This window comes from Triturus cristatus, chromosome 3_2, assembly GCF_964204655.1.
Source record: "Triturus cristatus chromosome 3_2, aTriCri1.1, whole genome shotgun sequence".
Classification (NCBI taxonomy): domain Eukaryota; kingdom Metazoa; phylum Chordata; class Amphibia; order Caudata; family Salamandridae; genus Triturus; species Triturus cristatus.
In genome coordinates, this window is record NC_140584.1 from 1202907758 (window position 1) to 1202921442 (window position 13685).

Sequence of the window (13685 nt, forward strand, 5' to 3'; positions counted from 1 at the left end):
CTTAACATTCTGAGTGGTTGATGAATAGTGAACCTTAAAGAGAAAAGTGAGGTTTAAGACATCTTGGGAGAAGGATTCGTGATTAGGCTACTTTGTATGAGTCTGTGGAAAGGGACAGTCAAAGTAGGCCTCTTCTGCACCTCTGTTGCTTCCTTCTGCACTTTCTTCATCTTTCATCCTCCTTCTGGACTTCTGTTGCCTCTTTCTGCATTTTTCTTGCTTGCTTCTTCCTCTTTCTGTACTTGTTCTACCTATGTGGGCATAGTTGGAAATTATCGTTTAAAAACCCTTAGAAATTCACTGGGGGAAAAACACAGGTTTCTGGGACGTTATAGTTGGGAATAAGCATTTAAAAAATCCTTAGATATTTTCTGGGAAAAAAATACCCAGTTTTAGTTAGGCTGCAATGCACTGCTGATGACGTCACATATTACATCACTCATGGCATGGTCAGTGACATCTCAAATGGCATCACTGTTGGCATCGTCTACTTAATATCTGATGCACCTCCTCACACCCTAACATAACCTTTCAAACACACACTTTAAAATGCAGACTACTATTTTCGAAACCATAGATAAACCAATACTAGTTAGCACATACCCACTCACTGATTCATAGGTCCACACACACACACACACACACATCCACTCACTTATAGTCACTCGTCAATACAGCCACTGATATATGCATTCACACACACACACAATTTATCCATTCAGGTTTATAGCCTTGTAATCGTATGATTGTTTACAGCGATGTTTTTGCACATATGCGTATTTTGCACATGTAATGCGAATGTTTACACATTTAATAGCCAAGTATTGGTATTATGAACATTGATTGTAATTTTTAGGTCTCGCCTGAGCCAGCGCTTTAGCACTGCTCTGGCGAGAGCTTTAGAAAGCGGGATTTGGAAGTGCAAACGAGTGCTTTTCAGGCCGCCAACTCCAGTGCATGTGCGCCGGGCGCGCGCACCATTTGTCAGCCTGCTGATCACTTTCGCGGCCGCTTTTATGTTCTCAGTGAGCCGTGCGGCCACTGAGAACATCAAAGCGGCCGCGAAAGTGCTCACCGTATGCCAGCCTTCCCTGTGTTGCTTTAGCACTCACCCCCTCCCTGTGTGGCTCACTTTCATGGTCGCGCGGCGTTAATTTCACAGCCGCGCGACCAATGCTTGTTCTCCTCTACTCCTGTTCTAACCTCACTTCCACCACACATTTCTCATCCTTTATCTACTTCTCGCTCTTTCCCTCTGTTTTCTCTCCAGCTGTTTGTTCTCGCTCCTCGGCACTTACTCTCCTCCTGTCAGGTCTGCCAGGTTGTCAGTGGCGCCCAAGCCAATAACCTGCCACTAACCTGCAAAGTAGAATCCAGCAGAGACGATAGATGAGAAGGTCCCTGACACCCAAAAACCTAATCCCCCAGCAGTGGAAGGTAACCTAACTGCGTGAGATCAGGCCTGTGGGAAAAAGGGAAGTGGATAACATAAAAAAGATGAGGCCAGGGATAGGAACTCTCCAGGATGAAGGTCTGGGATGTAATCTCCTCTTGGAAGATATGTACCTGCAGACATGGGACGAGAGAGAGAGAGAACTGGTAAACAGAAGACTTCTCTCCTATAATGTAGTGAAGGCACAGGACCTACGCCTACCCGCCCTAAAAGAGGTGTCTTGGAATTACCTTTCTTCTTGCGTAACACTCACTTCGGCACCCCCTTGACTGCCTTTCGCCGTAAACACCCCTTCCTGGGGTACTCCACAGTCCCCTACTTACAAGGTCACAATTTGGAACTAGGTCCTCGGAAAGTGATACTCTCTCACCCCCGCTAGTCAGTGACTGAATGGGTCCATGCGTGAGCCCTCCGTAAGTGCACAGTCACAGCGAAAAGTAAGTTTCGAAATAAACAAAAGGTAATCCCTTCCTCGGGATTTCGAGGATACTTTTCCAGATACAAGGCAGGACGGCAACGAGGCACTCAGTGTCCGTGTCTTCGTTACTCAGTCCCCGCCATGTCCAGGTAAAGGGGAACAGTTAATCCGGGATATACCAATGTCTCTCACAGTTTCAATAAAGTTTTGTTGACGAAGCAACACTCGTGGCTCACCAGAGATGCAGGAGTTTCTGCCTTCCCAAATACCTTGGCGTCTCTCACTCGTCGCTGAATCTGGCTGGCTTCCACGGGAACGCGGGACTCGGCCCGTCACAGGAATGGCTGCAGAAATGCTTCTCGCTGGAATCCGGCGGGGAGCACCTTCCGCCTCAAACATACACAAGCTCTAGGATTGACAAGCACCTTCTGCTTCCCGCGGAAGTGCTTATGTAGACAGAGTCTTCGGGTGCGCCCCAGTGCATGCAGGGAGTTGTAGTTCGGGAAACCCTGACATCGGGAAAACGCGGAAACACTCCCGGTCTTTTCCTGACAAGGGGCACATTCGGGGGTGAGACTACTGGCGATTGCTACACCTCCTCTACCAAACTTTTCCTCCTCTGGGCACGCTCCCTCCCTTCTACCTCTAAATATACCCTGCCTTCTTTCTCAACTTCCCACTTACTCCTCACACCACCCCACGTCCTCTCCGTTCTCTCTCCCCGTCCCCCTTTTCACTTTCTCCTCTGCTCTTACTCCCCTCCAATACTTCCTCTACTCCTGCCTCTCCCAGGGACGTAACCTAGACCCCTGCAGCTCCGGTGGCGCAGGAGGCTCAACACCCATTAATGCCAATAAATATCCATGAGATATGGGAGGCACAGGCCCCCCACCATGCATATGTGTTACAGCACTGCCTCCTCCTCTTTTCAACATCTCGCACTAATATGTCCTTGCACCTCGCTATGCTTCCTGTTTAATCCCCAACTCACTCTCTTTTAATTCCCTTTTCCACTCTCTCATTTCCCCCAGCCACCATCCTTCCCTCTCGTTGTTCTGTTCTAGCTCACCTCCTTCCCTCTCTCCCTCTACTAGCCATTCATTCCCTCTATCTTGTTGTTCTGCTCTCTAGTGCTCACTTTATTCTCATCCTCTTCTATCGCACTCCTCTTTCTTTGCCCTCTTCAGCATTATCTTCCATTCTGCTCTTCTTTCGAGTTCTCATTGCTGTCTTCCTCCTTCTCCCTAACTCGCTATGTTGTAGCTATTATCAGGTCTGATTGTTCCATTGAGCATCTAATTTGCATTATTGTGTTATCCACATGACCGTTGTCTCACTGCAGATCTTTAAGCGCTCTCATAACATATGATGTTCGTCACTGTATAAAGCTGTTAAATAATTAATATTTAATTATCCGATATACAATTTTAGTCTGTTCATCTTCATGTCTGAGCTACGGGCTCACATATTATTTGCCAGGAACCTTCACTGCGGCTGAGAGATGGTCCAGATATTCGTCCTGGTTTTTACTGAAAGTAAATAAAAGTAACACTCTTTGGAGGTAGCCTTTTGATTGCTATTTGTTCACTTCAGACCAAGAATGCACTGAATGCAGATGCTACTAACCGCCATTCCTCTACAGAACGTCCGTTAGACCACTGCACTGGACTCCCACACTCATTCATTCAGATTGAAAACAAGCATTGGCATAGCCAATAGGTCTCGCCTTTGGGACCTTATAAGTGTTTAGACATGCAACACTTGATGTTGTTGCACCAAGGATATTGTGCTGGATAACTAAACACTTATAAGGTCCCAAAGGCGAGACCTATTGGCTATGCCAATGCTTGTTTCAACTTGACGATTATTTAACGTTCTACCATGCTATAGTATGTCTTTGATTTCCATTGGCAATCTAGTCACATGGTCTGTTTCAAATTTTGCACTGTCACTTTATAAGATGTGGTCTAACTGGTTCACATTGTCATGTGATCAAGGCTCGGAGGAGCCGAAACGTTATGGCGGCATACTGCACAGAATAAAATAATTGCACTTATCGTGATGGTCCGTGTATGGTGGGGAAGTGGCGAGGACTTTGTTGCTGCCCATCTACGGAGTGTTAATAATATATATATATATATATATATATATATAATACCTACTGGCGGTCGCCAGTAGGTAGTTATAGTTAGGACCTATTTTCCATAGTAAATCCGCAACATTCTATTCCCAATAACTTTGGCGCCGGTTGACGAATCTTCGTGAAATTTTCAAAACTTTTGGCCAGCTCCGGTCCGCTCTTATCCTGAAACTCTCGGGGTGATTCATCAAGCGGGGGCCGAGGAAAAAAGGGGGTCCCAAAACGTGTTTTCCTCATGCAATTTTCCATAGGAACCTTTAGTCGCAGCAACAGCCCGAACTGCTGAACAAAATTACACCAAATTTGGCAAAAAGGTAGCCCTTGGTTCAGAGTCGAGCCTTTTGGTTAAATGGTGTAAATCTGTTCAGTAGTTCCTGAGAAACAAAAATAAAATCACATATATATCTGGGCGGAGCATAACCACATCTCATCGTGAGATCTGATTGGCTGTCAGCACTTCATCCAAGAAGTGTTGGCAGCCATCTTGGGACCAATATACATGATAGCACCTCATTAAAAAGAATTGCAGTTAATAGAAGGTTTTAAGACTTTAGTTACATTATAAATCATTTGCTGATGGTACCATACTCATTTTAGGAATTGTGGTGTGTTCTAAGGTGATTTTACCATGTGAAAAAGCCTTCTGCTGGGATATCATGAATCATGTTTGAGAGAACTATTTTCTCATGCTTTTCCCACAGAGGTTTGGAAGGTGATCTAGAAGCTAAAATGAGAGCATATTGTCTGTAAATTCACATTATATTTCTCAGTCATGTGAGAATGAAGTCTGACATTCTCAGTAAAACATGTACATCCAACAAGGGCAGAGACTGTCAGTGGATTCCTTTGTGTTCTACTGCAGCTTCCCAGAGTGCTCTAAAGAACCACTAGAGCGCTAACAGTCCTACTTATGACAAACGTATTGCACACCTGAAGCCATCTTGATTGCAATAAAGTGGTAACACTTAAAACATTTAATTTGCAAAGGAACAAAATGAGGGGGTTCATTTTGCCATAGAAAATAAGATTAGTGCTGCAGAAAGAAAAAATTAGGGCACATTTTGACTTCTCAAATCCTCTTCTATTTCATTAAAAAAATTCTGACATGCAGACTGAAACATGCACTTTCAATATCAGCAGCAGACTTCCTGGTGAGCAGTAGCTCTACTACAGTGATCTAATGAGCAACTAGAGTGCTAACATTCAGAATTTATGGCAAATGTGTGACACATCTGAATGCCTTCTTGATGGAACCAAAGTAAAAAACTGAAAGTATTTCCTACTGAGGAGACCGCAGTAAATTAGGAAATTAGGAAACTTCATAACAAATAAATCTCCCAAGATGGCCACCAGAGACAAGAGCCCAAATGTAGCACAAATATCACCCAGATGTAGCCCAAGTGTAGCCCAATGACAGAATGTCCCAGAGTGTTCTTAAAAACAACTAGAGCGCTTACTGTCTTCATTATGACAAAAGTATGGCACACCTGAAGCCATCTTGATTGGAATAAACTGGTAACACTTAAAACATTTAATTTAAAAAGGAACACAATGAGGGGGTTCATTTTACCAAAGAAATTATGATTAGTGCTGAAGAAAGAAAAATTAGGGCTCATTTTGAGTGACTTCTCAAAAGAGCCCAAATGCTGCACAAATATCACCCAGGTGTAGCCCACATGTAGCCCAATGACAGAAGTGTGCAAAAACTTATTTTTTGTGTTTTTGCAGTTTTATATAGTGCAGACTTGTCAGGTATTGGAGTGCTTTTACATGAGCATTGGTTACATCACACAAGGACCAATTCATTTTGGTTGTAGACATGGGGAGACTAAGTGATTTGACCAGAATCACAGAATGTTGAGCTGAAGCAGAAACTCCAACCTGGTTCCCCAGTTGCAAAGTCTGCAGCTCTGGAAATAACACCACATCCTCTCCCCTAAGTGCAACATTTAATCAAGTGGTCAACTGCATAAAAAAACATAAAGATAACAAATAATTTAAAAGTGCTTTGTCGCTATTTGAAAACTCAGAAAATATGTCCTCATTTTTGTTTTTTAGAGCACTAACCATAATTTTGATGCAAATAAGACCCTCTCATATATGTAATTTCTAAAGGAAATGCTCTAGTTATTGCAGTTTTAATTACATCAAGATGACTTCAGGCGTTCCACACTTTTGTTATAAATATAGAATGTTAGCAATCTAGTTGTTCATTAGGATACTGTTGAGAGGCAGAAGCCAGGGGTACTGACTCTGAAAATTGAAGGCAGGTAGGAGAGTGCAGAGACGACAATTTGACCACACTGGGCAGGCAGGAAGGGCAGTGGCAGCACAACAGACTATGGAGGGCAGTGGAAAGGGGGGCAGGGGCAACAAACCAACAATACAGGACTGGCAAGAGAGGCTATGGCAATATAATAGACCATTGTTGGCAGAAGGAAGAGGCAGTGGTAGTACAACCATACATGCCAACAGACCCGATTCAGCCAGGAAACGTCCAATGTTTTTAAGCTCAAATGAGCTTTATTTGGTCTGTCTCCTGTCTATAATCTCCTCTTTTTCAATGTAACTCAAAGGGGAAAATCAATACCCCAGTTTTTTTCAAGTTCAAAATGTTCGCAATTATGATACATGGATCATGGAAGGCAGGAGGAATTGGGGTAGGGACATGGACTTGGATAACAGAGAACAGGAGGGACATGGAGAGGTGCACCAAACTGACCCTACAGGGCAGGCATCAGGGTTTGCAGCAGCACAATACACCACAGAGGGCATGCGGGACGGGAGTGCAGCACAACAATCCATAGAAAGCAATAGGGAGGGGACAGAATCATGCACATGGACAACTGAACAGAAGGGAAAGAGGCAATGGTAGCTAGCTGACCATAATGGACAGACAGGAGAGAAAGCTGCAGCATAACAGACCATAAAGAGCAGGAGGGTCGGATCAGGGGCATTACAATGGAACAGACAAGCCAGGAGTGAGGGAATAGGGGTCTGCACATGGAAACAGAGGGCTGGGGGCCAGGAGTTGGGTCAGGAGCAGCAAGATGACCATGGAGGTCAGGAAGGATGGGCACTAGAATCAAGACACACCATGGAGAGCAACAGTGAGACTGTGATGGCATATACACAGACCATGGAGGGAAGGTGGGAGGGGGGTCAGGAGCAGCTAGCTAAAAAGTTGTAAAAAGGGGCGTGGCCTCTGAACACCTCTCTGCAACGCAGCTCTGGCGCTTACTGGAGGTACCTAGTGGGCTAATTGGACCCTTGGGACCCTCCGGATTCAAATAAACTCATTTTTCCCAATTTAAAATGGCCACAGGGCGTGTTTACACCGTGGTAAAGGGAGGGGATGGGGCCTGAGGTGGCGTGTTTTAAGTTGGGGAAATTCCCCTTCAATCCTGAGGGCTCCAGGGGGCCAACTAGCCTACAAAGTGCTTCCAGTAAGCGTCACTGCGCTGTGTTGCAGAGAAGTGGTCCGAGGCCGTGCCCCTTTTTACACCTCTCTGCAACGCAGCTCTGTGGCGCTTAGTGGACATACCTGGTGGGTTAGCTGGCCCCCAGGGACCCTCAGGATTCAAGGGGACTTCATCCACCAACTTAAAACGCCCACAGGGCGTGTTTGCACACATATCACCTCAGCCCCCCCCCCCTTCATCAGTGTGCAAACGCACCCCGTGGCGCGTTTTTAAGAGGTAGTTTTAATCCCCCTGCCCTACTATATACTAGGGGCTTACAGAGGAGGTCATGCTAATCACAAGGATACCCCAACACATAGTGTTCCCTAGTGTATGTAGGTGTTTTCACTGTATTCAAAGTGTCTTTTAGCATAGCACTGGCTCTAGGACTGGTTAGTCAGTCAGTTACCACCAGTACCCGTCTGAAAAAGTTGAGGGTATAGGATGATTTTGCAGCAAGGCTTCTTTCTGCTCCTCTGTTTGTTTTTCTGCACGTCTTCCTTCTTCCTGCACTTTTCTTCGTCTTTGAGGACTTCTGTTGCTTCTTTCTGCATTTCTTATTTTTTTTCTGTGCGTTTTTTCTTCTTTCTTCACATGTCCTATCTCGGTAGGCATAGTTAGAAACTAGCATTTAAAACACCATAGAAATTAACTGAAAAAACCATAGGTTTCAGGCATGCTAAAGTTAGAAATTAGCATTTAAAAAAACATTGAAATTCACTTAAAAAACCATAGGTTTTAGGCGCGTTATAGTTTGGAATTAGCATTTAAAAATACCTTAGAAATTCGCTGAAAAAACCATAGGTTTCAGGGGCGTTATAGTTAGCTGGACTTTTCACTCGTACAAGACCATTGAAATTCCCCCGTTATAGTTAGCTGAACTAACTATAACTCGTGCGCCCGCAATGCACTGCTGATGACGTCACATATTACATCACTCATGACATGTACCGTGACATCACTCATGACATCTCAAATGACATCACTCATGACATCATCCTTGTATACATCCAGTTACACACCGCCACTCATCCATAGTTACTGACACACAGTCACTCATGCTAATAAAGAATCAAACATCCATCTACTTGCATATACAGTTATACACACACCACATACTTCTACAGAAACCTACACATACGTACTCTTTTGAACAATCACTCCTAGAAACACATACTTATTCATACAGGAACTCTTCTAATCTCACTCTCACATATACTCACTTATATACACCAATATTCACATATACTAGTTTAAAATATATGTAGTTACTAATAAAGACACTATTGAGACAGTCACTCACTAACACACCCATTCACACACGCATCCACCCATACAGTCCTGCACACATACTGTCTTAAACACATACAGTGACTCACTCATTCATGTATGCACTAAGTAATACCCCCACTGAACCATACAGACACTCAGACACTCGTACTGATACGCAAAAAACCAAGTAATAACCCATATAGACACTCATGTAGGTACACACCAACCCATGCAGCCACTTATACACAAAGTGAGAGACTGATATAGATATAAACATTACTCACTAACCCATGTCTTCACTAATATACTCTTAATCAGTCAGTTATGCAATCAATTGTTCATTAAAAAAAATCATCCATTTAGACACTTATGTACCCATTTATTCTTCCATCGACCTTGCGATATACATATATAAAACTTATTTAATTTTCAGAAAAACACACATTCACTGGATGATGTTACCAGTGATATGTGACGTCATCAGCAGTGCATTGCGGGCGTGCGAGTTATAGGTAGCTGAACTAACTATAACGGGGGAATTTCAATGGTTTTGTACGAGCGAAATGTCCAGCTAACAGAAGTTTTATCTGCTGGGTTGTTTTGTACTAACTCGTCTCTCATAGATGGGGCTCTACTGTAACTTGTTGCTGACTTAGTTGGTAACAGGGGACCTGCTCCTTTTAATGATGTGGTATATCTTTTTCCTGTTTGCTGTAACCCATTATTAATCTGAAGGTCTTCCCCGAGTTGCACAATTTGTTTTTACTACTGGCTGATGTTACAGTGGGTATTTGGGGCTTCTTAGGTGTAAGTAGCTCTGCCCTCTACAATTTCATACTTGTTGTAATTGCTGCCTCAATGCATCTTTGTTTTTTAGTACCCCCTCTCTAAAAATCTTCCTTTACTAGCTTGCTGTGCTCTTGTCGGGTCTTGAGGATTGCTACATATTCGGTTCAGTCTAATCATCTCCCCATAGGGGATACTCTGTATGAGGTTGTGGGTGGGCACTTGTTGCGTGCAACACGGTTGCCCGCTTTAGGTTTTCAATGTGCCCTGGTCTCAATTTTTCCTTCTCTGATGTACACCGCAACATCTTGATATGTTAGTGTCTGAACTAATGTGAGCTGTAAATTCCAAATTGATGTAATTAATGTTTAGACTGTTACATTTTTCTGCCTCTTGCACTGTCCCTTGCCAGATAAAAAAAAAAAAAAAAAAAGTCGTCAATATAATCTTAACCATAATTTTACATTGTTTTGTAGTACAGTCCCATGATTTTTTTTTTTGTAGGACCAGCTCCTCCCACCAGCCCATATGGAGGCAGGTGTAGATGGGGGAGAGAAGCTGGCCCCCATTGCTACCGCACGTAGTTGTTTATACAAGGCACTTGGAAATAAAAAAAATTGTTTGTTATTTAAGCAGAAATCAATCATGTTGATTAACATTTTGCTGTTAGTGCCAGCATTAGATTTGTTTCTGGCTGTGTATGTTCCGTTGTCTTTAGACATTTTTAAGGAGTCATATTTCTTTGAGGAAGTGAAGATGCGGCCACATTCATAATCTGCTCTGTTCTGTGAAACTTAAATGTTTTGCGTTCCTGGATTTTTATTTATTTTTCTTCTTTTCGCAATCATTTGTTCAAGTCGTCTCGTAATTTTATTTCGTCACCCCTTTGATTCATCTTGTTAATTTCTTCATTAAGTTGATTTGCTCTTGTAATTTTAGACTGTCAACCCCTGCGTATTTTACCAATATCATTACTAATTTTGTGGAGGACTGTAAGTTGGTCTCTGCCCACTCATCATTGTGGGGTCTGGGGTCTCCTAGCTTGGCGCTATTAAAATCCTTAAACCGCGCGGGATCCTGCCTACATCCAAATATCTTTGGAGGGACTTGCCCTCCCACCACTTGCTCTGTTCACTTTTCATTAGTTTTTCTAAACGTCGCATTTTCTCCCTAAGACTGTGGTGTTACCTGTTGGTGCATTCTGGGTAACTGAGTTCGTGTTCGGACAGCGTGTCATCAAACATTTAAAGGTGTGTGTATGTATGTATATATATATATATATAGATAGAATCCTTCTTAAATTTTTTAGAAACACTCCCACTCATCAGTGATGTCATCAGCAGGGCATTGCGGGGGCACGAGTTATAGGTAGCTCAGCTAACTAGAACAGCTGAATTTCTCTGATTTTGTACGAGTGAAATGTCAGCCTAACTAGAATGTCCCTGAAAGCTGTGTTTTTTTCCCAGTGAGTATATATGTAGATATATATCTACGAGAATCGTGGCAGCTATTAGAGGTACATTGGTGGATACAAATCAGATAGAATCAACAAATGAGAAATTAAAGTGCTTTCAAACTTTTTGTGAACTTCTTTTTCACCCGAAATGCAGCCTGTTGAATAATATCATTTGTTGCTATACAAAGATATGCAAGGCAAAAAGCACTGTTATAACTGTAATGCTGATGCATACAAAAATCAATGTATAGTATTCAAAGTAATTGTACGTGGCGATCTGAATAACTGTTAATTTTAATTAAGGGTGAAGGCGATGTAGAGAGGGCAATAGCACTCTGAGAAATCACTATATTGCCCAGCATAAGGCTTGGGCTGAAACGCGTAGGTCTGTTTGTTTTCTGAGCACAATGCTCTTTGGCAGAAAAAGGAGTAAAGAAAAATCAAAAAGTTTACCTGAAGCAACCAGTCTCTGGCTGTGCCGCTTTCATTGAGTCGAATCTTTGTGATTGGGTGGCGTGGCGGGAAGAGTGTGTGTGTGTGTCTTTGTTTTTTTTTTTATTTATTAAGTTTTATATAGCACTAACTTGACCTGAAGGTATCGGAGCGCTTTACATAGCACAAGTTGCATTACGAACTTTGCCCGAAATCATGCATTTTCTTTACTTTTATCATGATTGAAAAATTTCCAGAATTTGCAGGAATCCACATTCCTACCACCCAGCATTTCCCCACTTGTGTCAATAAAAACGCTAAACTACTTGTATGGGTGGGCTTAGTGCCCGCTACAAGACTGTAAAAAAAATTTTAAAAAAATAGTATGAGCTGAGTAGCTGTAGATGCTGGAATATGACTGGAAAAAATGGTAACTTATTAAACTATGCAAGTGTAAGATATGTAACTTGACTGGAACTTCCATTCTCTCCATGTTTAGTTTGTAATCAATGGAAAACCTCCATTTAAAGTTTAATATGGAAGGACTAGCCTCCTTATCATTATCGCATGTCCTTATGTGCATGCTAATCCGATAAATGCCATGGAAGAATTATAGTAGTCTTGTGTGAGGTTGTTGTAGCCGCCGTCTCTTCAAGGTATGGGGAGGTGGGGGGGTTCAGTCACTGGGAAGGCACCAGAAAGGGAGACCGCCCAAGATGCAGACATTAATTGGATTACTGATCGTGAGTTATTGGTGGCGGGGCTGTGGGGAGGATTGATCATGTTTTTAGTGTATTACTGCCCATTATGGCGGGACGGTTGCATGGCTAATGCTCCTAGTCTGAGAAGAACTAGGTTAATGTGATATGACTCCCCTGATAGAGATCCTGATTACATCCTCCTGTAGTGATGCATTTTCCTCTTAATGTGTTTTTAAGGCGTCCTCTATGTTGTGTGCTGTAGGTGCTTGGAAATTCCAGGAGTCGTCTCAGAATGGAGTTCCCAGACCTCGGGAAGCATTGTTCCGAACACACCTGCAAACAGCTCGGTGAGTATAAGCATGAAGACCTTGATGTAAGACTCCTCGGCTGGTATCAGCCTCCTTCCTGTTCCACTCTTATGTGTCAACCTGGGCTTGGGATCGCCTGCAGCATGGATTTGTTCCTTCTGTAAGCACATCCTGACCCATTCAGCTCAAAAATAAAACATTTGACTGTTCGCTTGTAAGGTATGAGTGCTCTGAGTAGTTATTTAACCCGACAGGAAGAGGGGGTGTTAATTTGTGATGTTTTTTGCTTCGTGAGACCTCTGAAAGCTGCAGTGTACCTAAAATAAATCCAAATTGTAAGAAAGTGACTCTGTATATACTGCACCAAAGTAAGGTTCAGTGTGCACAGAGTCCACAGTCCCCAGAGGTTTGGCAGAGGCTAAAGTTAGATATAACCTTACTCCCTAAAGTGGTAGCTTGGTCGAGCAGTAAGGCCATATCAGAGGACAGCGTAAAGCATTTGTTGTACACACTCAGTCAGCAAACGGTCTCACAGACTCAAGAACAGAACTCTAGGCCAATTGTATTGTATATAAAAATATATAGTTGTTTTATTTTAGAACCACAAGTAGGTATCAAAATACTTTCTCAGAATGAGATGCTTAAGTTAAATACTTTCAATAAGCAATAGACATTTAAATGCAATAGTTACAGTTGTTGCAATAGGCAACATAATTCAAACACAATTATAACATTGAGCTCAATGGGAAGTTTTAAGTAAATGCAATTTCAATTACTTTGCGTATGATTTTCTTATTCGGGGTTGGAATCAACCCTGATGCATTTCCTGTAAACAGTTAAAAGAAATCGTTTTTGTTACACAGGCGATGTTTAAGGAATATTTGTATGTTTCAAAAATCGACAGAAGAATTTCTGGCAAAAACCAATTTACTTGATTTTCCTCCATAGGATAACATTATCGTTAAGTACGGTTGGAATTACTTTTCAGGGTCAGTGCTGGGCACCAAGATCCAGCACTGGGATCTCTCCTGATAACAGGTGAGTAATTTAATTTCTGTTGATCGGGCAATTTTTTTTTGTGTGTGTGTGTGTGTGTGAATATTTCAAAGTTTCAAAACTCGACACTTAGAAGAATTTCCAAGTGAAACCAGTCAATGTTACCCGATTGGAGACCATGTAGGTTATCGGCTTTCAAGTAAGTTCTCGACTGGCAGAGTTAAGGTTCTGGCATAGACTCTGGTCTCCCAGGGTCAGATAG

At 42.6% G+C, this 13685-nt stretch overlaps 1 protein-coding gene across 11 annotated transcripts in view; it reads left to right on the plus strand.

The window, feature by feature from the left end:
• The window catches only part of ZFAND2B (zinc finger AN1-type containing 2B), a 164698-nt gene that overhangs the window by 11278 nt on the left and 139735 nt on the right, over window positions 1–13685 (plus strand). For 7 of the 11 annotated variants that reach the window (XM_085650161.1, XM_085650162.1, XM_085650164.1 and 4 more), the window contains exon 2: window positions 12382–12466. In XM_085650161.1, coding sequence (XP_085506287.1) covers window positions 12412–12466 — 55 coding nt within the window. In that variant the 5' untranslated portion in view covers window positions 12382–12411. Of the gene's footprint in view, window positions 1–12356; window positions 12467–13685 lie in introns of all 11 variants that reach the window. The other 4 variants (XM_085650166.1, XM_085650163.1, XM_085650158.1 and 1 more) reach the window with 1 other exon arrangement.